The sequence below is a fragment of the Trachurus japonicus genome, chromosome 17, assembly GCF_045865225.1.
Source record: "Trachurus japonicus isolate A0001 chromosome 17, Traja_1.0".
Taxonomy (NCBI): Eukaryota; Metazoa; Chordata; class Actinopteri; order Carangiformes; family Carangidae; genus Trachurus; species Trachurus japonicus.
This window is the reverse complement of record NC_140923.1, coordinates 34,469,092-34,492,287: the sequence shown is the minus strand read 5'-3', so window position 1 is coordinate 34,492,287 and position 23,196 is coordinate 34,469,092. Positions and strand designations below refer to the sequence as shown.

Here is a 23,196-nt window from a genome sequence, read left to right as displayed (position 1 = left end):
CCACAGCCTCAACACATGAACATAGGGCTGTGGGAACATAGGAATGACCCCGAGCTAAACACCACCCTACTTGTTGTGATTTTTGCGGTTAATCACCTTGTTAGACCACAGCATTTGATGTTATAAGTACTGAACCATTGAACAGTTACATGTGCATTCAAAAGTTTAGAGAAGGTCAATTTAAGTTCACCTAAAGTTGCATTGTAACACTGTTTTCTCTTAATGAATATATGTGAAAAATATTTGCTGTAATCACAACATAGTGTTTTTTGTGTCATTATTAGTAAGTATTGTCAGGAAGTGTAATGTGAGATAATATATGGTGGAACTGAGGGCTCAACAACACATCCAGCTGAATAGCTAAGTGGGTAATGCCATCGACCTTGGACCAGAAGGCTGAGGGGTCATTGATAATATGGAAGAAGAAGGAGTTTATGACATTTCTATTACAGCGGCTGCGCCTGGCCCCAATCCCCCTGGGAGAGCCGGAGACAGTGTGGCTTTGGGCTTGGCCATGGCCATGGGCATGGCCTCTGCCCGGCCCCCCGGTCCCCCTGAGAGAGCCGAGGCAGGTGGCACACATTTTCAGTTAAATGGGGAAATGGTGAGAGAGAGAATGGGGGAACAGACACGCATTCAGATAAAATTTGTATTCTGTAGGAATAAGTAATGGCACATAATTTGCTCGGGTCGATCATCTCAAAGCTGTGGGAGTATAGTGAACTGAGATTTGACAAGGAGAAGAAAACACGCAGTATAATAGTGCCTCAGAGCGTTTGTCCTATGTCTCTCACAGCTTCAAACTGAGTGGAGGACTAATCAGTGCCTAAGTGACTGTTTGCCTGCAACATGTTTACTGGTCAAGGTTATTACATCCCCAATAAAAAATAATTATTGTGTTTTAATTAAAATACATATTTGATCCGTATCTTTAACAGATTTAGTATGCAATTTTGCCCATGTTGTTGAAAACTGTCAAAATTGCAAAGTAGGTGAAGACAAGCATGTTTTATGCTTATTATGTCTACAATAATTAGGCCTACTGATTAATTGATAATTAATCAAACGTTATTTTTTTGGTGTTTTATTTTGTTTATGTCATGAAAGGGGGTGGGGCTTGGCTCTTTCTGGGCATTACGTTTCAGAAACGAGCCAATCACCGGCGCAGAATCACACCACTCCGCTGACGTCATATGAAGCGGACCGATAACATGACGTCTGGTTGAAGAAAGAGCTAAGAGCTAGCAAGGAAGCAAACAGTTTTTATATTACTCGCGAAGTTAAAAGGGGGAGATGTCGCCACGGTCCAAGCCTCAGACCGCTCAGTGTAACAGCCACTGTGGCCGCTGAAGTAGATATTTTGTGGAAATACCGGTTCATACGGAAGGAAATGAGCGATATTTGTAAAGGAAGTCGGGCGAAAAAAGTAGCTAGCTCGGCTGCTAGCTGTCGTTAGCAAGGACTTCTTTGTTTTGTTTTTTCATGTAAACATGAAGAGGAACTAGTTTGGTTGGTCAGCTTTAACATTCAACGTTTATGTAAGCGATTTATAACCATGCACATGGTATCTTTGGTAGCAGGTAGCTGAGTGTGAATTCACGGTCTGTCGGATAGGAGGAAGACAAAACTAACATTAGCCACCGAGAGCAACTTTAGCAACAACAAGATCAGATTGTATTTTTTTTCTCCTTTTCCTTTTTTGCCCCCCCTTTCTTTTTCTTTTTTCTTTTTTTGACATCGGTCAGGAGGGGCACGAGTGGGGGGCACGAAGACATGGGCAACTGTCTCAAGTCTCCAACATCAGACGACATCTCTCTGCTTCATGAATCCCAGTCAGACAGGGCGAGTTTCGGTGACGGGACGGACCCGGACCTGGAGCCTCCTCCTCCGTACCAGGTGAACGGCTGCGAAAACACATTCACCTCCCGGACAGGAGATTTTCTGCCAGGCATATTTGGAAAAAAATAAAAATAAAAAATCGGCTTTAAAATCAGCAATTAAAAGACATTCACATGCCCCATGTCTGTGGCCTTTCTGTAAGTCCTTCTCGACTATTACCTAAGTAAACAATGAGGTTTTAGGGGCATTTAAACAAACTGGCAACAAGACAGCTGCTTTATTTTTTCTGTCTGTCCCTGTCAGTCCACCTTAAATAAGTCGGGTGAAACAAGAGGTCAGCAGCTGCTTTTTTTCCCATCCCCTTGCTTGTTTGTTTTATGTTGTTTCCCCCCCCCCCACTCTCTGTTACCAGGAGCCGGCTCATATGCCCATGTACCATCCCACGCCTAGCCAGGCCCGTCTGGCCACCCAGCTGACAGAGGAGGAGCAGATCCGCATAGCTCAGCGCATCGGCCTCATCCAGCACCTCCCTAAGGGTGTTTATGATGGAGGGCAAGACGGCTCCGAGAAGAAGATCAGAGAGTGAGCAGTTTTGTGTAAACGCATGTGATGTCTGCACAGAAGGAGGTTGCAATCGTGCTGCTGAGCCATTAAGTTATTTCAGAGTCGGCAGCTTTTTTTGAAATATACCTCAACCTCAACATTCATATTGTGACACTTTTAAAAAAAATATGAGCAATAGTTAAACCCATGCTCTGTGGTGTGGCCCAGAGGAAACAAAAGCATTTGTAACCAGGGCGTGGAGATGAAACTGCCTTTTTATGTTTGTAATGAAATAATTAGCTCATTACAGCTCATTGTGCCTAATGACAGAAAATGAAGCAATAATGGTTTCGATGCCCTGAGTGCACAAACTCACTGAGGGTGCTGTATTGCTGTATAGTAAAAGCCATGTTTTGCCACACATGGATTTTGATCCTCACTTCTAAAGTTGAGCATTAAGTTGTTTTATATCTGTGTTTGATTAAAAACACATCTAGTGGCTTTAATAGGTGGAACTATTAAGGAAAAGCAGCCACTGCTTATTTTCTATCCAACAACAGCAAAATAAGCTTTGTTTGGCCATGTGACCACTCACATGTCTGAAATGATTAATCAGTTATTGATATTTCTGTGCAGCTCCCTATTTTAGGGGCTGGTTTTCAGTTCTACATCTGCATCTTTCACGGCCACATTAGAAAGCAGTAGAGTGAAGGATGTCACACTACTCACAGATGACTCACTGTGATGATGTTATACACCAGTCGTGTATTCAAGCTTGTTGGTGTCATCCCCTCTCAGGTGTGTGATCTGTATGCTGGACTTTGTATACGGAGACCCCATCCGGTTCCTGCCGTGTATGCACATCTACCACATGGACTGTATAGACGACTGGCTGATGCGATCCTTCACCTGCCCCTCCTGCATGGAGCCTGTGGATGCTGCCCTGCTCTCCACCTATGAGACCAACTGATTCTTCAACCCCCACCCCCCCCCACACTTAGATCAAACATGGCCCCTGCAGCCCTAATCCACAAACAAACAAACATTACATCTGCCCTCTTACAGAGTGTGAGGAGCTAAAAAAAAAAAGAAAATAGGTTGGCTGTTGTCTTGCACTTTTAAAATTTCAAAACTTACTCACCTAATGTTGGCCTTCTACGCCCCCAGGTCTACGTAAGCTGGTCTTAAATATCAGTTACACAAGTCAGTGAGAAACTGTTTCCAGTCGACCCTGCATGATTGTGTGTGCGTTTGTGCGCGTTTGTCGTGCTGAAGCAGCATCCAGTGTTGATGTTGAGCGTGTGAGATTTTTGTGTGTGTGTGTGTGTGTGTGTTTGTGAGAGAGTGAACGAGCTGTTTGGGCTGTTTGATGACTTTGCATCTCCACTTGAGCCGGTCTCAGTGGTGTTTCTCCCCAGCTAACCCCAGCTCACCTTCATTCCCAGTTAGTCCTGATTCAAATGGACAAATAGGTTAACGAATTATTGACCAAAATGCTTAAGAGGACTTCCTCCAAATATCGATCTCCTGCTCACACATGCTCACACAATGAAATGGCCCTACACTTTGGAGATGTGGGAATATGCAGCAGCAGAAGAAATTGCTGTCCTGTTAGTCAGGATTACAAAAAAAAAAGAATAATGCACACACTTTACAGAAATCACCCAAAGTTTTAAGTACACAGTTGTACTTAATGGAGATTAAGATATTACATAATATTTGTCTTTGGCTACTTCAGATAGCTGGACTTCAAAAACTGCTTTGAGTTGAAGGGAAAAATTTCGATGTGTAATGTGAATGTTTCACCAGGCGACGTGTAAAGTAGCTGGCAGCCAATGTAAAGGGCTCATTTGTGCATGGGCAGGTGGATCAGTCAGTCAAAAATTAGAAATGCTTGCACACACTTTTCATCTGATCCAGAGATTTGCACTTTACTTATAGGACAGTATCTAAAACAATATATTAATATATGTACCCTATAACCTTGCACTATCAATACTTCATTCCTTTATTTCCTGAGATGCAAAAGTTACATAGCTGATACAAGATCTTTTCAAAGCTGTCAGTAGTCACTTACCATGTTGAAGTAAGCCTGAAGATGTATTTCATGAAATCTGTGATTCCGTAGTGTGAGCCACCACTTTGTTCTGCTTGGTTTTTTTTTCTTGTGTGTTTTTTGTGTGTTAGTGAAGGGACAGAGGTTTGCACAAACTTAAAGGTAAAGTTTAACATTTTTGGAAAATCCGCTCGTTGACTTGACTTCGACACCTTTTACATGTCGGTGCGTTAGGCGTCGGGTTGGAGACAAGAGGAGGCTGGTTTAACTTAGCATAAAGACTAGCCTAGTTGGAAAAACAAGCCAACAGACAGCTGAAGGTCACAAATTAACATGTAGTCTTATTATTTTGTGCGCAAACAGTAAAGTAAATATTGTGGTTTTACAGGGAGTTATGTGCTGTTGAACATCTAAGGATAGAAAAACATACAAAGTGTCTCATTAAGCTTTAATGCAAACATTTTCCTTCATGTGGTGTTTTGACGAGTGCGGCCTCGCATGTTGGTCCTAAATCTCCCATAGGTGTTCACCCAGGTTGAGATGTGATGACTGAGGACCACCGCATATGATTCACATCACACCATAAACATAATCATCGAACCATTCAAAGACTTCTCCTTTTTGCCCCGTTGATGGTGTCGGTATCATCCCGTTTCTCCACTCATTTCTTAGGTTTTCCTTTTAATATGTCACCTGACATAACTTCTTGAGAAAAACACCAAATTTGTCGTCTTCACTTGAATGAATTAGTGAGCTCAGTGGAGCTTGTAGGCTGTATTAAGAAACTTTACGGCCGAGTGAGGATAGGTTCAAGTTTTTATGCTGAACTCAGCTTGTCGCCTTCGATCTCCAGCTCGACATTTACTGTATGAAGCAAGTGACAGGGTTCCTACGCAAGTATGGAAAGTATGGAAAAGTATGGCATTTGATTTTATACATTTCCAGGTCTGGAAAAGTATGGAAAATGGAAACTATTGTATGGAAATATATTTATCTTAATACTTATCTGGGTTTGGTCTTATCTGAAGTTATTTGGGTTAATTATTTTGTACACGCTATTGTACCCAGCTACAATCTCCTGGAAATTATTTGGTGACATTGCATACACATTCAGAATAACGAAAACAAATGATTAATTGCATTATGCACAACTATTTACTCAAATATCACAAATTATTAGAATTTTTTTTTTATTTAGGGTCTGGAAAAAGTATGGAATTTGGAAATTTCAAATGTGTAGGAACCCTGAAGTGAGCAAATGATTTAATTTCCCAAAATGTCAAACTGTTCCTTTTAAGAAAGACACACAGCAACTTTTGTGGCGAGTTTTACACTTTTAAAAACTACAACGTCACTTTCTTTGTTATACGTCACAGTTTTTTTGTTTTGTTACATTACAGTGAATGTTTTTGTTGCTTTATTTCCATTCACTGTTGCAGTAGTTACAAATATCATTGTTTTACTATGTGGACTTGTTTGGTGGAAGTGTGACTGTCTCTCTGTTACCTGTGTTTTATCTTTTACCTTCACTTTTTTTGTTTGTTCATTTGTGTAAAACCCACTGTGTATGTCTAAAACTATTCCACTGGCTGACGTCTGGTTGTGCAAACCTCTGTCCCGGCTGAATTACAGTGTGAGAGACCTCTCTTATGGTGTGATAGTTAAAACCCGAGATATCAAGTTTTCCATTGAGCCTTTCCTTTGCTGTGTTTTTTGACTTAAGTTTATTCTGAAAATTAATATTTCCTGTAATCTTGATTTATTTCTTTCATTTCGGAAGGCTGAGATGCCCTCATGTTAAAAAAATAATAATAAACTGAAAAACACATTTTGTTTTTTTTGTTTTTTTGTTGAAAGATCAGGCAGTCATCCTCATCCGTGCACACACACACACACAAAATAAAAATCTGTTGGGATCAGTGTGTGAAGTGGACTAAAAGCACATTTTTGTCATAGATTTGTGACCCTGTGATTACTAAAATGAGAGATTACAGAACACACGATTGCAAAATATTTCTTTGAGCCTTTCATTAGAGCGATCCTAGATTCTGGCAGCGGAGTGGAAAACGTGACGGTGTAATCAGGGTTCTCCATTTGACTGATGTAGCAACCGAGCCCAAACCATATTAGCAACGTTTACCCACTTTATTCCCCTGGTTTGCATCAGATGTGGAGTAAATGTGTTATGAAGATCTTCATTTATCCCTGTCAACACAAGATGATATACCGGTATGTTTTAGTTAGGTACACGATCCTTACACACACTTAAGAGGTTTACTGTGGGTTGTGGCATTGTATGTAAGAACCACGTAGTCATGTTTATGCACTTAAAAATAATAATTGATTGCAACATGCCCTTTCTTTCTTTCCAGATTAAGCACTGACATAGTTAATCAGCTTAGCAGTGTTGCAAGATCTGCATGCTTTTACTTTTTAGATTAGATTCAAAGACAACTTTGAGCAACACAATAAGGACAGACGTGGAAAGGTCACTTGTTCACATGTGGCCGTAATGAGATTTTGTGTGGCAACATATTAAATCTCCGCAAATATCTCAAGAATTCAAGATGAATGATTATTGGCAGAGCTTGTGTTTGTAGAAGCGTCGGTTGGAACGCTTGCTTGCTCTAAAAGAAAAATGCTGCAATGTCAAAAACAAAACATCTTTTTTTGTCTGATTCAAACAGGCAGATCAGAGCACAGGGTCAACATCAGACCTCAGGCTGAGAGGAATTTAGTTTTTGGTCCAGTAAATCCAGTAAATATTCAGCGCCATGCATGGTTCGGCCTGAGATCAAAAACATTGCCACTGTATTATTATTACAGATCAATTCAAACCAGCAATGTGTTGATCTTAATGAGTTTATTTCTCCACCCATGAAATATTAAAATCTACATCTTTTGTTAAAACCATTTCTGAGATTTCCAGGGATTGAGCCATAGTACATTCAAGCTGGGACAAATTCAGATATACACAACATTTCCACAATCATTTTTATTTTCTTTAACAACCTGAGTTTCCTGCAAATGAAGACATACAATCATTTCTCCTGATAAAAAGCTTTATTGTTTCTGATACAATGTCACATTTAGTCTCTATTTATCCTAATACTGGGAAGCAGTGTTTAACCCTGTAATGGCCGACTACTCTTGATTTCCTGAGCGATGCGTGATCAGGGTTTGTACATCCCATGAAAAGTGACGGGAATGTTACACTCCACTTCTGCTCTGGCGACCTCGGACAGATCCTTGGCGTTGAGGATGAGGAGATACGCTGGTCTCTGGGAGCCGGGTGCAGCCACGATGGTCAACAGCACTCCTGTCGGGCACGACACGCAAATATCATGACACAGTTTCTATCATTTAACGCTGTGAAATGTTAAATTTATAGTTTCTATTGCTACTGACGTACCATCATCCTCATCTATCCCATCTGGAGTCTGGACAAACAGAGGCTCTGAGGGGTAGGAGTCTGGTTCTTGCCACACCCAGGTCTCCTTGGTCTTAACATTCAACTTGCAGATCTGCATACAAGTGGGAAAAACAAAATCAGTTCATGAAACAGTTTATTTTACACACCCTGGATCATTTTTGACCAAAGGCATTTTGTCCACATACCCTGTCTGGGATGAAGTGGTTGAGACCCAGGCCGTAGGCGTATGTGTAATTCTTTCCTCCGTACCTGCTGTAGTTGATCTGAGGGAACTCAAACGCTACACACATAGAAAACACATATTACAAGTGTTAAATAATGAAGATATTCTCCATTGAACATGATTGTGTCCACTGTTTGATTGTTGTGTTAGCACCTTGGCGAGGCCCAGAGAACAGCACCTCGGGCTCCAGCCAGATCATCCCATCGGCATGCATCACTGCTGTGGCTGTGGTGTATGGCAGACTGACCAGGTTCTTCCCCTGCTCCTCCTACATCAAATCCATGATAAGATAAGACCAAATACATAAAAAAAACATATTATGTCTTTAAAAGGCAAATTTGAGAATATGTAAATATGGAGGACTGATGACTCGCCTTGTGGACATCCAGGGGAATGACATATCTGCGGACTTCCGGCTGGGGTGCCATCATGGCCGCCTTTTTCACTTCGTCCCAGTTGGCTCTCAGGTTGGCCAGCCAGAGGTAGTTGTAAACAAACTCAAATCTGCAAGACGGAAAGAACCAGTGAGCAACACGAACACACCAACATCGATGGAGTGATATGTGAGAAGGCTTAAATGAAAGTGATCCGGTTACCCTTTCCAAGCACACAGATCAACAACGATGAATCCTTGGTCCTCGAAGCTGTTGATGTGATGAAACATGCCAATGGGTGCTCCTTTGAACTTCAGGTCAATGTACTCTCCTGGGTCTTTCTTGGCGATGTGGAACAAGGTCTATAAAAAGAGGTTATCGTGAGATTTTAGGAGGTGAGCTGACGATATTTTCAAATCATAAAAAGGTATGAATCTACGGGGAAGAACTTACTCCTTGGCTCTCATTGGACTCGAAGCAGTCCATGTAGTTGGAGCCTCGGATGCTCCAGGCGCTCAGGAACTTGAGCAGGTTGATCTTCACTGGTGTCTCCACAAAGACAAAATAGTTGTCTGACATCCCGAAGCTGACGATTGATAAGGAGAGAATGTTAAAGACTTTCTATGACGACGTGGAGAATTAACACACCTAGTCAGGGCCGTTGTATAGGGGAGAAAGGTGATGATGATTCTAGGGGCCCAGCGCCCTGTAGGGCCCACAAAAACCCCAGTAGTCTAATCTTTGTATGACTGATTAAGACCCTGACTAATACTCATAGTTGCTGCATTAGCATCAAAAAAGAAAGTAGGCTAAATAAAAAATGTTAATACATACGTAGTATGAGAAAAAAAAAGGAAAAGTTAGGGGGTAGGGGCCCACTTTAGTATTCTTTAAGGGGGCCCAAAATTCCTAGTAACGGCCCTGCACCCAGTGGATTACTGACAAAAAAAAAAAGACACACCTGTGCACATAGGAGGGCTTGAACCGCTCAGCACTGGGGAACTGCACCACCACCTTGGACTTCTCAATGGGATCAGACTTATCTATGGGAGAAAGAAAAAGTCTCTAAGTGTTGATCACTTAAAGCTGCTACTTGTTGCATCCAAGTGATACCAACCTTTCTGTGTGGGTGGGGTCCTCACAATGTTGTAGGCCAGTGTTGCTCCTTTGCCCATGCAGTTTCCAATGTTGAACACTGTGCCATCAGGCTCAATGTGAGGGTGGGCTGTCACTCCATTAATGTTGATATAGTTGCACATGTCAACCTACGCATGAAACAAAAATATATTAAACGTGCTTAAATTAAAGGAAGCATGCTGTTGTGAAGTTAAGGTTCAGTGATGCATTTATAGTAACATAACATACCTTCTTCAGTGTCTCCAAGGTGTCGGGGTTAACTTTAGTGATGTAGTTGGTTTCTGTTACGGCATAATAGTCCTCACCAACAGGGTAGACATTCACCAGGCAGTTGTCTGTGACCTCAACACCCTTGAAGTAAGAAAAAAACCTGCAATAGGAAAAAAAAAAAAGAGAGATTTCACACAAAGCTGTTGTTGAAGTGTGAGGTGATGCAAGACAAAGTCTGGAGATTATAGTGTAAATGTAAAAACAAAATATCTTTGTGCATTAAGATTTAGGCTAAGTGTTTGTGTTTGTGTGCAACCCACCTGGAGAAAATGTTTTTGCAGGGATCAGGATATGCAAATGTCCCAAACTCGGTGATCACCACCCTCTTCTCTGTGATGGCTCGTACGTAAGCGTCTGTTCTGACAAATCTGAGACAGAGGGAGAGATTGACAAATGAGGAATTTAATTCCAAAACCTCAGATATAAACTTGTTGAAATGTCATTGCTCAGTACCCTGAGAAGATGTATGAATATATCCTAATAATAGGTTCAGCTGCTGAATCATTGATTGTGTTACAGTGACTTGACAAAAATGAATCTTTTGTTCGGAGCAGAGGTCCTGTGTTTCTCTACAAATCTGAAATCTTACCTCCTCTACACACCATGCAGAAACTTGAAGCTCATATTCCTCTCTCTCTCTCTTTTTTTTTTTAAATTGTTGTTTAAGTTGTGGTATTATCTCATGGTGGTCATAAAACTTTTTGTAAAAAGTCTTCTTATAGAGTCTCCAGACAACTATGACACAGCAAAACTAGAGGGGCACATACCTCTGCTAAGGCTAGTGTCAAACAACGTATGTGCAAGACTTAAGAGAAAAATATTTATAGTGAATAATTTTGATCTGCCTTAAAATGTGAAGGGTTCCTATGCACCATCCCTCCATCAAGTTCAGACCACAACATAGAGACAAGAACCTTGATCTCAAACATATTTCAAATCTTTGCAGGTTGATTTTGATGCATCATGGAAACCAATAGTTTCAAAGCTCCGAGGTGAAAAAGATTATTGGAAAATGATCAATTCTTTGCTCAACTAGGGCAATGATGGAGCTGTGGTGCTGTCCTTAGATTCTTACTTTCGGAAGTAGGTGACCTGACCATTCTTGAAGTCAAATTTGTGCATTAGGGCCTGGCCATCAAAGAGGTGATAGAAGGGTTCATCTCCAACCTCGAAAAGCCCCGGTCCCAAACGGAGAAGACTTCCCTTCAGGAATGAAGGAATCCTTCCTGTAAAACATGATGAACATAAATGAGAGACTGTTCTTTAAAAAATAACATTGGAAAGCTGCATTAGGAGTCTGCTTTTGGTGCCACTTATGTGCTCTCAGAGGAAAGAATAAATTTGCCTAACGGTGCGACTGGTAGACGAATGTCAAAGAATCATTTGCCTGCGGTCTATTTCTGTCTGAGAGATGCAAACAAACCTGTGACTGTTGCTGGAAGACACTCAGACAGCTCCTCGCATGTCTCAAAAATCTTCCTGTAGCCACCAGCTGGGTGTTCAAATCTGTCATCGGAAAGCAAAGACATCAACAAACATCAAAGCCAAGGAAATTGTACTGGAAGAAATTTCTAGCAAGTGAAATATGAGTTAGTTTAAATCACAAAAGGCAGCATTAGGTTGTGGAGTTCATGTGTGTGTGAACTTTTAAATCCCACAGGAGCCCCATCAGCTGCCGACACACTAACTACACAAGGTCACAGGGTCACATTTCAGAAAGTTTATACAAGGTCTAAAATATGAATGTATTCATAAAAGCTGAAATTGCCACTGCTTTAGAAGTACATTGTCCCCCATAGTTATAAATCTGGAGAAACTCACCGGCTGACCATGTTTCCTTCTCGCAGTAACAACACACACACGAAAACAACTCTTAGCAGAACCCCTGGTCACTTCTGAACTGCAAGCCTCTGATCTCCCCATGGATTTGAGGGTATTTATTCGTCTGGGCGCCGTCACAGTCACTGCAATTTGCTCTGTAAACCTTTCTCCTGGCCAATCACGTCGCAACGTGAACAAGAATCCCATTGTGCCAATATCCTCTGCTAGATGGCTCAATGGCTGCCCCTCTGAAACCGGATTTATTGCAGAGAATATTTATCACAGTGAACCACGCTTTTCAAATTGTGTTGCAATTGTACATGTGATTTTCTTTTCAGCTGTATCACTTGTTCAGATTTAGGGCTTCAAGATATAGTCATGCTGAGTCATACTAAGTATAGTATATTTGACAATATCGTCAATGTGCTGAGGGTTAAAAAATAATAGCACAAACTGGGCCTGGATGAAAATTCAGTAATTAACAATATATTCAATTCACATTAATAAGCAATACAAATAAAAGGCTTTGGTCATATGTATCAATTAAAGCCTACACTTTTAAATTTTAAATGTTATACATTTATAACAAGAACCATTGAGATCAACACTGTAATGTTATTTCAGGACATTACTATTGTCTAATTTTAGTTGAATTATTTTCTGAGGCAAAAGATTAACAGCACGAGCAGAAAAATATTGTGAAACAATAAAAACATTGAACCCTCACAGCTATTATTAGGCGCTATTGTACAAAGACTATTGCACACAATACAATCTGGTTGAAATGCGGCCACTTGTTCTTTATTCTGAACAAAAAAAAGCCTTCACTTGCTTGTCTCAGTGCAGCTATAATCTAGGGTGTGGGGATTATGTCCGACGTAGGCATGAAGACAAATGCTATATTGTTCCTCCTGGGAAAAAACACCATTAGCAGGGAGAGTTCCTCCAGACACAGGTCTGTCAGGGGCAGGGTTGTGGTGTGGCTGGTGGACACGTGGGTCGGGTTTAATCAGCAACATGTAACATTTTTGTGATAACGGATTAATCCAAAAAGATTTCTTTTTTTTTCTCAACACTAAAACGTAACTGAGGGTCAGTGGTCAGAGCTATTTTTTGCTGCTGGAGGGAATCAAAACAAGCAAATCTGTATGTGAACAAAGCTACAAAAAAAAATCAATAACAAAAAACAAAACAACAACCAAAACAAAACTTTTTGTTTTTTGTTCTTTACAACTTTTTTTTAATTTGCCACAGACTTTATGTTTGAGTTCACTGAAATGATGAAAGCAGTTGAATATGTGGAATATGAGATTCAGATCAGCAAGTGAAATGTACAGAAAATATTCACTTCATACACAAGACACAACATCACGTCAGATACCCAAGTTCCTATTTTCCTATGAATAAAAGCCTGTATGTCTGTCCCAAAAAAATAAGAGTGAAATGTCAGCATCCAAAAAAAAAACCAACAACCGCACAAATTACAAGAATAATCTATTACCAACACTTACACACTTTTATGTTGGATACAGCAAGCCTGTATAACAAGCAGGATAATATAACAGTAAATTCATAGCATCTCTTTTGTGTCTGTTACTGCATGGTTTATTTAAAATCGCAACATGTCCAATAAAAATACATGTAGAACTATTTAGGTCTTCAAATCCTTTACATTAAAAAAGTAATACTACACTATCTAGGAATATGTATAACAGGATTAGGAAAATGTACTTGAAGTATCAAAAGTAGGCTATTCAAAGCAGCAAAATACCCCATGAGACTGTTTTAATATTTAGTAGCCTATCACTATGTATTAAACCATGGGATTATTCCCACATTTGTATGTTGCAATTCTTTCTGATGAAACTATAAAATACAGGGGAAGCAACCAGTGATTATTTAAATCCTGGATTGAACTGCTGGTCTCGTTTTGACACACGAACAGTAAAACTTCATATATGTATTCAAAATCATTAAAAACAAATTAAAGAAATAAAGAGGCACCACCACAAACAAAGTAGGGCCTACAAAATGGATCAAATTTGTAGCTACAATATAGTTGAGGTCACAGAGTTACATCATTCATTTCATGTTTTCCACAAGAGTAAAATCTCTTGATTTTTTCTTTTTCCTTCACAGACTGAATACATTAATTAATAAACAGTAGCACTAGCACGTTCTTGTGGAGGCAACATGTCAGAGTTTCACATTGATTTACTTTCCTACCACTTCATCTTTGTTTACACATAGAAGAGGGCAGAGCGCCCTCTGTTGGTGACTGACTGCAGGTCAACACTTTACCTACACAGTAGCCTATCACTCAGATACATGCTGGTGCGCAACACTAATGAGACGAAAGCAAACATTTGAAAAACTGCGAACAGTTTATTATTATTATTATTTTTTTTTTTAAATAAACGTTTGTAAGTGTAAACCTTACAGTCTATGGTTCACATTATTTTAACCTAAAAACTCTGCGCATGCGCACGTTGAAGAGGATTCACCGAACATGGCGGCGGACTGACTGACTACCAGTCTGTTGTTGTAGTTCAGAGCAAACTAACACTTAGCCAGCTAATCACCCTCAGATAACTCGCTGTATCAACGAGCAGGGAGCCGTCGGGTTTGTCAGATCTCAGCGGTTTATTAACAGTGTGTTTTTAGTTGAATCGTTTTTTTCTTTCTGTCTTTCTTTCTTTCCTGGGAAGATGAGTTACAGCACGAAGGTGGTCCAGGTGACGAACGTGTCGCCGAGCACGACGTCGGAGCAGATGAGGACGCTGTTCGGGTTTCTGGGAACCATCGAGGAGCTCAAGTTGTTTCCTCCAGAGTGAGTTAGTTCATCAGCCGCTGGTTCACGAAGATAATCATTCAATCAATCAATAAACAGTAGCTGGGTTGGTGCCAAACATCGGTAGGGACGAGGACATAGGCCAGTGCTAGCTACAGATACGGCTAACAGTAACCTCATTTTACCTGACGTTAAATTGATTTGACTAATCGATATGTGATTGAACACAGGTGCATCACAATGTCTGCAAATTGGCCTGTAAGTTAAGTATAGTTTGCAATGATATGTTAGAGGCGACGAGTACATGATTTCTTATGTTAATAACAGTAGAGTATTTGTTTTCTTTTACATTTAAAAAAAAATATAGCAATTATATAAAATAAATATATAGAAAATAGTGTCGATCACACTAATTGTCCGATAATTCCCTCCTGGTTTGCATGAGTACGTGTCTTAGTTTTGTGCCGTGTCACAATTAACTATCTCTTCATGGTGATTTAACCTAAAACAACAACGATTATTGAATGTTCTGACTAGTGAGTTACCTGTTTTGGATGAATTCCTCCAGACTCAGACTGATTGTTTTTGTCTGATCACTGGTCAAAAACCTAAAAGAGAAAAGCAGCAAAACATGACAATTTACACTCAAGAACCAGTGCACTTTGATTTACTGAGTAACATATTTCTTGTTAATTACTCTGCAGACAGTGTAATCGATTTCGACTTGTGGTTGTACAAATTTGACTATTGACATCACCTCCTCATTTTTTTTTTTACACACTAACCACTTTTCATTTTGTGTTTTGTCTACACTATGATCACTTACACACTAAATGAAATCTAAAACTCAAACTCCATCTGACAGCATTGATCTTGGCCTGTTGTGGTGATGGGACATTTTTACACTTTTGCTCAAACTCTGCCTATGATAGATACTTTTTTTTATAATGATGACAATCATGTTTATGATTGATTACATTTTACATAAACCGTTGTATACACGTTTGGGCTCCTGTAACATGTTGGGCTTCCTCCACAGTGATTCTCCGATGCCGGTGACGTCGCGGGTCTGCTTTGTGAAGTTCCAGGAGCCTGAGTCCGTCGGAGTGTCCCAACATCTGACCAACACTGTGTTTGTGGACAGAGCCTTGATCGTGGTGCCGTTTGCTGAAGGTTTGTCTCTTAGTTATTCTACATGTATGAGCGGTTCTTGATGACTGAATGGCATGATGCCTGAACAGTGACAATATAAAATATAGTAAAATAAAAAAAAATCATCCATCCTATTTGTGAAGTGCACAAGTCAGCTCAGCCTGCTCTGTTTATGTGAGTTTAGTTGGTATGCTGTCGTAGCACATGCCATATCTGTTTTTATCACCACAATGCAATTCTCCTCATAAACTGGAATTAACATTTGAAAAATATGCATATGTCGAGCTGTGTGTGTCTTGCTCTGCATGTAGAAAGTGCAGGATACCAAAATCTGCGTCGCAGACTAGGAGTTGAACGTTCCCAAGCTGTGGGCGCTGCAGACACCCTCAAAGTTACAGAAGTGAAGTTGTGTTTAAACTCTTAACCACATGCATTTTATTTTCTCCCCCATATTGGACTATCCACTGTTAAACTTCTCTCTGTTATTTGTGTGTGTGTGTGTGTGTATGTGTGTGTGTGTGATTTTTGTAGTGAAGAAGGCAAAAGCAGCCCCCTCGTTGATGGCTGAAAGTGGTCCTCTGCCTGCCAACAGGGGATTGTAGACATTTGCAAAGGCCAGCAAGCATTCAAGCCCCCATCCCTCTCTTTTTGTGTCCTCTATTCTTTCTTTGCCCTCTCCTTCTCTTTCCTTTTGTCCAGCTCTTTTTCCAGGTGGTTTAGTTTAGACCATAAAGGTCAGAATTGAAGGACATAGCCTGAACCGGTGCTTATTCTGCACTATTTTGCAACACTTTTGAATTCTGCTTCGCCATTCATTTTATGGCTAAAGCTTTGTTCCTTTCACAGATGAGGCTGGAAATACGCTTGATTTTTCTTTCTTCTTCTTTTTGTCACCAGATCTCATGTAAAAGACAAACAGACTGTTGTCCAAAAAACACATTTTTAAAAGCACATCAGGGAGCCACACCGTTGCACAGGGTGACATGTTTATTCATTACAATGAGCACTTGGCACTGCAGTTTATTTTGAGTAAGTGCCAGAGGCGCCATCCGGCTGCTGAAAATAGTCGCTACTGCACCAAAATATGTATTAATCCACCACTGTCAGACAGAACTGACAGATGGACAAAGTCATAGTAATTTTTTGGTTGTTTCATGGAATTTATTGACAGTAACACAAGAGTATAACCAGCCTCTTCTTAAAAAAAAAAAAAGATTTATTTAACTGAAATAAAAAGATATTTGTGTCTGGTGGGAAAAGGCTTTGATAAAAGACTGCTTATGAGCAGTTTTGCCAAAACCTCAATACCACAGGCTTGCTGAGACTGAACAGGCTTACTATGTCAATTCACATTATTCCAATAGTCGAGCAAAGTGTGGGGCTATAAATAAAGGAACACTAGTCAATGATTGGTTGTTTGATATAACGGTTTAACTCCATCTCGTCATGAGTTGTCTAAGATGCCCACCCGACATGACACAATGTTGGTAATATTCTCTTTAACAGTGGTCTTCTTTTGTTGTTGTGTTTTACAGTTCTTTTTCCTGGCTCAGCCAGTCCTGTATACCAGGCCCTGCTGAAAATACCACCCAACAGTTTTGTCTCCTGCAGCAATTTCTCTCTCCAGTCTGCTTCTTTGTTTAAATGTTGTCATCACTGTGTGTCCGTATTTATGTGAAAGAGTTGTTTGTATGGGTGGATTTATGATTATGAGGTGTTTTTTATTTTTTTAATTGTGGGCCATTTTTAAAAGAACAGAAGAGGCATGTTTCAAATAAAGATGATGCAGTTATTCTTTAATTGGACTGTGGTAGTGCAGATTGGTCAAAGCAGTCATCCTAATTGATGCAGTGACAGGTAAGGTATGCTAGAATAATGATGTACAAAAGGCACGCTACCTACCCTTAATTCTGTTATTGCCATTTAGTGTATAAACCACTTTATCCTCTGAAATGTGTTTTGGTAAGTAGACACTGATAGCTTGTGTAGTGTTCTTGCCAAATCCCTAAATTTCTCTTTGTTGTGTGTATCTCGATTTTTCTCTGTGTGCTTTTAGTAGCGAAGCCGCCAGCGTGAGTCGCTTGTTTCAGTAAACGTCTAAATGAAAATTGAGGGCACACCCAACTGGAGAAGCAGCTGTGCTTGCTAACGTTTGGTTCATGACTTAAAAAACACGTTCAGGTGATATATTCTTGGCAGTGTTCATTGGAGTAGTGTGATTTATTCCAGCTAGAGTTATGTCACTGCAATGATTTTGTTGAATTAAAGGGAATTCTTCTCTGATCTGTAAGGTAACCATTCTGTTGAACCTAATTTGAAGAAATGCAGTGTGAAGTCTTTCCCAATGTCTCTCTGTAGTTGATGCTTGTGTGTGTGTCTGTGAGAAGATGTAGTTCTCTACTAATGCCTGATTTTACTTTCCTGTAGGATCTATTCCAGATGAGGCTAAAGCTTTGTCACTGTTGGCGCCAGCAAATGCTGTTGCAGGAATTCTGCCAGGAGGAGGACTTCTTCCAACACCCAACCCCATCCACAATCCACCTGTAAGACCCCATCCTAACTGTTAATGAGTGAATTAATTGTTGATCAGCCGTAAAATACACTGTTGTTGAGTTTTACAATTCATTCATCAACTTGCTCTTACAACAGTCGACAAAACACACTCACCTCAAAGTTGTTGTTCTCTGTCTTGCAAGTTTTGTTCCCTTTTTCCCCTGTCTCAGCTTTCACATTTGAAAACTCTCCCTTGTTATTTGTGGGTAATGTTGTTCTTGTGTGATTACGGGTTTGAACTGAAATAGTGATCCATGGCCACAGCTGTCAGCTCCATTATTTCCACTTTTTTAAAGCATATTTTTGGGGCTTTTTAACCTTTTATAATGAAAAGCACAGTGTAGAGAGAGAGAGAGAGAGAGAGAGACAGGAAATGGGGAGGCAGAGAGAGAGGGAGTGACATGCAGGAAAGGGCCGCTCGATGCGGGATTTGAACCGGGGCTGCCTGCAGTGAGGACTGTAGCCTCAACACATGGGGCGGCTGCTCTACCAACTGAGCTAAACACTGTCCCTATTTCCACATTTTAACATCAGCACAGTACATGAACACATAGATGTCAAGATGTAAACAATAAGCTTAACGTGGGTTTTCTTCTCCCCTCATGTTGCAGATGGGAGGGAATCCTTTTGGTGCTCCGAACATGGATGCAATGGCTGCGTTTGGCTTCCCAGGACCCAGTATGAATCCACAGGTGAGAGGTCATCTTGAATGACAATGATTAGTTTTATTTCCTAAAATCTTCATTGTTTAAAATGCAGCATGTTCGCTCTTATAGATCAATGCAAACTCATCCGTACTTCCACTGTCTTCTCACAGGCTGCTGATCAGCTGTTGAAGTTCATGACAGATCCAAAGTATGTTTGTGTAAAAATCTTCCTTCATTGTCTGTAAATTGTGTTTGAAAGCATTTTGAATAACGCATTTGGCGGCGTTGCAGGTGAATTAATGATAATTCCTTTGTTTAGACTGAATCCCCTGGCTGCTGGATTAAACCTGAACCCAGGCTTGAAGGCCGACACATCCAATAAAGAAATCGAAGAGGCCATGAAGAGAGTCAGAGAGGCTCAGTCGCTCATTTCTGCTGCTATCGAACCTGGAAGTGAGTGCACAAAAGCAGGACCAGGACTTTTCTTGCCAGGATGTTGACTTTGCATTTTGAAACTGTTATTTCTGCATTGCAGTGATTGCAGCATTTTTCTACCTTACCTTGTGTCGAACTGTTTTACCTTGAAAATCATCAAACAATGTCTGGTTTTGTTGCCCTGCAGACAAGGAGAGCAAAAAGAAGCGTTCTCGGTCCAGGTCCAGGAAGAGGTGGTCCAGATCACGTTCAAGACACAGGTAAAATTTTCCGCCTATGATGTGAATGATTGAAAGAGAAACTTTGTAGAAATGCAGCAAGTAAAATGGTCTGAATGTTTGTTTGCAGGCGATCCAGAAGCCGATCGAAAAAACGATCAGGCTCGAGAAGCAGGAGGCGCTCCAAAAGCCCTCGCAGGAGACGCAGCCACTCCAGAGACAGAAGCAGGCGAACGCGAAGCAGATCCAGGTGGATTAACCGTTTAAAACCTCAACCTTTAGCCCTCTTTCTCAGATCAACAGCCTGTCGGAAATTTTTAAAACATTTCATTTCTTTAGAGATCGAAAGAAGGACGACTCCGGCAGAAGAAGATCTAAAACACCCCCCAAAAGCTACAGCACAGCCAGGAGATCACGCAGCGTGAGCAGGTGAGTACAGCCTGGAGTTGTTTTGTGCTCCAGCAGAATGTAGTTCAATAACTTGTCCATCGTCAGTCTCCAGTCACGACACTGTGTTAACCTCAGTTCTGTGCTGCACAGGAGACGCAGGAGAAGTCGCAGCGGCAGCCGAACTCCTAAAAAGTCCCCTAAAAGGAGAAGCTCCAGGTCTCCATCACTTCGAAGGTTGGTGTGTTGACATTTGTAGTTAATACAGTTAATCATAGTATGCATATTTTAAGACCCAGAAGAAGACATTGACATTTCAGTCAAAATAGACATGAAAGCACCCATCATGTTTGATTTGGTTTGAACGAACTCTGTTGTATTTGTTTGATCTGAGCTAAGTAGGAGCTAAAAGTCCCTGTGGCCCATTGTTGTGAGCTGAAGTCCTGGGAAGAGTATGCAAAGTTCATGTTGATATTTTGGCGTAGACCTTTTTCTTGTGGGTCACCGATTTAATTTCCTGCTGGATATTATTTCCTGCATAAATGCTGAGCAAGGCCTGCACCTTGTCATCAGTCCTTTTTGTTGTATGCGTTATTCCGGGACTCCCATCTTGAACCCCGATGGGGGGGAAAAAAGTTTTCAATCAAAACAAAATAGTTGGCCTGTAGCAGTTCCTGAATCTTTTGAATATTTAATGAAAATTGGTCCATCAGATCATATGACTTCATGCTTGGTACATTCTGGACATTTTGTGACATGGAGGACTTCTGCTCTGCTCCCTCCACAGACACAAGAAGGAGAAGAAAAGAGATAAGGAGAGAGACAGAGACCGCAGGAGTGATAAAGACCGCAGTCGCGAGGAACGTGAACTCTCCACCAGCAAGAAAAAGAAGAGTAAAGACAAAGAAAAAGAGCGGGAGAGGAAACCAGACGGCGAGAAAGGAGACGTCAAGGTTGGTTGTAGTGAATTTGAAAAACTTTCACGCTTACACATTCAGAACATCTACTACTCTGATGTAAACCAGGGCCGGAGGCAGTAACGCTTTAAAATGTCACATCCGCCGGTTTCCTCTGGCAGATCACCAGGGATTACGACGAGGAGGAACAAGGCTACGACAGCGAGAAAGAGAGAGAGGACAGGAAGGATTCAGACGACTCTGCGCTGTCCCCTCGCTCAGTAGAAGGCAACGGTACGGCTCGGCCCGTGAAGCAGGCCAAAGTCAACGGAGCCGACGATCACCACGAAGAGGACATGGATGTCAGCGACTGAGGGGCCCGTCCCACCTTTTCCTACATTATCCCTCCATTTTGCTTTTGAAGGTGTTTAATACTTTTTCTCTCCACTGGGGAAAATGTCAAATGTTAAGTGTGTTTGAAATGTATTGATTTTTTCATGCAGGAATGTACAACACTTGACTGTCAAGTCCTTTTTGTCCAATACTGACAAACAGTTTCTCTTGCTTTGTCACATTGCTTTAAAGTCCCCTTATGTTTTTTTGCCTCTACAACTGTAATCAGTTAGAACTGGAAGAGGGCTTGCTTTCCTTTTTTAAGCTTGTGTTGTGAGATTTTGTCACCTCTTTATATATTTTATCTTTATATATATACATATATACGTGTATATATATATTTTTTTGTTTAGTGTTGTGTCGTGACACTTATGGGCCTCTTTTTGGAAACAGTTAACATTTGCTTCTTGTCTGAAAGTGTTGATTGTTTTATCAAATATTTCTTTTATAATAAAGCCTACGGGTATTCGGAGTACCAAAACTTTGAAGGGATCATTCCCAGATTTTTTATAACCTCAGGTGGCGGTGAGACACGCTAGTTACAAGTCTTGAAAAGGTAAAACTGATATGGATAAAATAACCAAACCAAATGAGTTTGGCTAAGTAAACACCTGCAACAATCACACTGATGCAGTCACACATTAAATATATTAAAATTTCCATAGTGGCAGTATACATCTAAAGATATGGAATTGGTAGATTTTCTCTGTCATGTCACCCAAACAGAAAATGTGTTACTATAAACTATTATACTATACTATTCTATCACCCTAACCTCAGATATTTGGTAGTAGGGGTGTGGTAATATGGATGTAACTCCGTATCACAGCATGACTTTGTCACAATATTGATATCACATGATAGGATTTAATGGAGTGAAGCGAAACTGTTAATAGTGCAATAAAAAAATAGTGTATGTGTATTTGATCAACCTCGTCATCCTACAATGTTTTATCTCACTAAGCGTTTGATTCTACATAAAATACCTGGTGATCTCATTTAAAACCCAATTACCACGTTTACATGATGTTTTTAAAGCGGAATTAATTAATTCCGATTTAAAACAGGAATAAACCACCCACTTAATTCGGAATTAAGTTTAAATCCGAATTATATTTTCACTCGGAATTAAGTGTTTACATGACCTTTTTAAAGTGGAATTAACTTGAATTCAGAATTAAATGATTTTAATTCGGAATTAACCCTCTCATGTAAACGGGGCAAATGAGTCACATGACACCACTACAAAATAATGTTGTGTTGGCTCCAGAGTAACTATTGGGATGAAAGTACTACTCCGTCCGTATCACAAAGTTTTGTTAAGTCACGTCCTAAGATGAATGTTTTGTGCTGTTGTACTTCATTGTAGACAGGGATGTTACTTAGCCTGGGGTGGACAAAACAAGACAATTCAGCAGCAGCAAAGTACGACCTCCAGAATGATTGAGAGTGGAATCAACAGATTTTAAACAGAAAAAAACAAAAGCTGAAGTGTGAAACCATGAAAAGGATTTATTTCAGGACTGTTGCATTAGTCTTAGCAAGGAGGTGTACCTAACTCGGTGTAAATGTATAAATATATTTTTCCATCCAAATGGTCTCAAGAGTCTGAGGAATTTAGAAATACCTTACCCAAGAGTTTTTCAAAGACTGATGCTAATCTCTGTGACTCAGATATAATGGCAGCACATGAGGCACACTGAGGCTTAAGATGACCAAGCAAATTAAATACATCCCAAATTAAAGTAATTAATGGGTTAAACAATATAAAAACATGTCTGACCAGTCATATTACTCATCCTTATTCGGAGGCCTCATTTAGATTGGTGGTTTTTTTTTTTTTTTTAAATTATACTTGCAACAAAGTCCAGTTGAAACATGATGCTGGTGCTTTATTTAAAGGGATGTGAAGTAGGTATGGTTGCAGTACATAAAAGCTGAAGCCAGAGAAAACTCAATGGATCAGATCAGTTCCCATATGGGCAGTTTTGGGATATCCAGCAATATCAACTTCACAGCTTAGTTTAC

The 23,196-nt window shown here is 40.3% G+C and overlaps 3 protein-coding genes across 3 annotated transcripts; 2 read left to right on the top strand and 1 right to left on the bottom strand.

The window, feature by feature from the left end:
* Nucleotides 1–1,172: 1,172 nt before the first annotated feature.
* LOC146971205 (RING finger protein 11-like) lies at nt 1,173–4,425 on the top strand. Its single transcript, XM_085805556.1, has 3 exons — nt 1,173–1,896; nt 2,252–2,421; nt 3,181–4,425. Exons 1-3 carry the CDS (start codon nt 1,774–1,776, stop codon nt 3,350–3,352), a joined length of 465 nt encoding a protein of 154 aa, XP_085661682.1. The 5' UTR covers nt 1,173–1,773; the 3' UTR covers nt 3,353–4,425.
* Nucleotides 4,426–7,482: 3,057 nt separating this feature from the next.
* rpe65a (retinoid isomerohydrolase RPE65 a) lies at nt 7,483–11,841 on the bottom strand. The gene is made up of 14 exons (XM_085805555.1): nt 11,697–11,841; nt 11,299–11,381; nt 10,951–11,101; nt 10,136–10,243; nt 9,834–9,975; nt 9,586–9,733; nt 9,430–9,511; nt 8,922–9,054; nt 8,691–8,830; nt 8,469–8,598; nt 8,248–8,362; nt 8,057–8,151; nt 7,851–7,962; nt 7,483–7,757 (listed from the first exon to the last, which is right to left on the bottom strand). Exons 1-14 carry the CDS (start codon nt 11,705–11,707, stop codon nt 7,612–7,614), a joined length of 1,596 nt encoding a protein of 531 aa, XP_085661681.1. The 5' UTR covers nt 11,708–11,841; the 3' UTR covers nt 7,483–7,611.
* Nucleotides 11,842–14,186: 2,345 nt separating this feature from the next.
* On the top strand, nt 14,187–21,205 carry LOC146971203 (uncharacterized). Its single transcript, XM_085805554.1, has 12 exons — nt 14,187–14,526; nt 15,527–15,660; nt 18,067–18,182; nt 18,804–18,884; nt 19,010–19,047; nt 19,159–19,292; nt 19,462–19,534; nt 19,623–19,742; nt 19,832–19,921; nt 20,033–20,116; nt 20,667–20,832; nt 20,958–21,205. Exons 1-12 carry the CDS (start codon nt 14,405–14,407, stop codon nt 21,147–21,149), a joined length of 1,350 nt encoding a protein of 449 aa, XP_085661680.1. The 5' UTR covers nt 14,187–14,404; the 3' UTR covers nt 21,150–21,205.
* The last annotated feature ends 1,991 nt before the right edge of the window (nt 21,206–23,196 follow it).

Bases quoted from the DNA above. Each gene is read 5' to 3' on its own strand.
- LOC146971205 (XM_085805556.1), top strand. From the start codon at position 1,774: ATGGGCAACTGTCTCAAGTCTCCAACATCAGACGACATCTCTCTGCTT. The intron at 1,897-2,251 runs GTGAACGGCTGC...CTCTGTTACCAG, and splicing joins AGCCTCCTCCTCCGTACCAG to GAGCCGGCTCATATGCCCAT. The intron at 2,422-3,180 runs GTGAGCAGTTTT...ATCCCCTCTCAG, and splicing joins TCCGAGAAGAAGATCAGAGA to GTGTGTGATCTGTATGCTGG.
- rpe65a (XM_085805555.1), bottom strand. The intron at 8,831-8,921 runs GTAAGTTCTTCC...CTCTTTTTATAG, and splicing joins AGTCCAATGAGAGCCAAGGA to ACCTTGTTCCACATCGCCAA. The intron at 8,363-8,468 runs GCGAGTCATCAG...GATTTGATGTAG, and splicing joins TTCCCCTGGATGTCCACAAG to GAGGAGCAGGGGAAGAACCT.
- LOC146971203 (XM_085805554.1), top strand. From the start codon at position 14,405: ATGAGTTACAGCACGAAGGTGGTCCAGGTGACGAACGTGTCGCCGAGC. The intron at 19,048-19,158 runs GTATGTTTGTGT...TCCTTTGTTTAG, and splicing joins AAGTTCATGACAGATCCAAA to ACTGAATCCCCTGGCTGCTG. The intron at 19,743-19,831 runs GTGGATTAACCG...TCATTTCTTTAG, and splicing joins CGAACGCGAAGCAGATCCAG to AGATCGAAAGAAGGACGACT.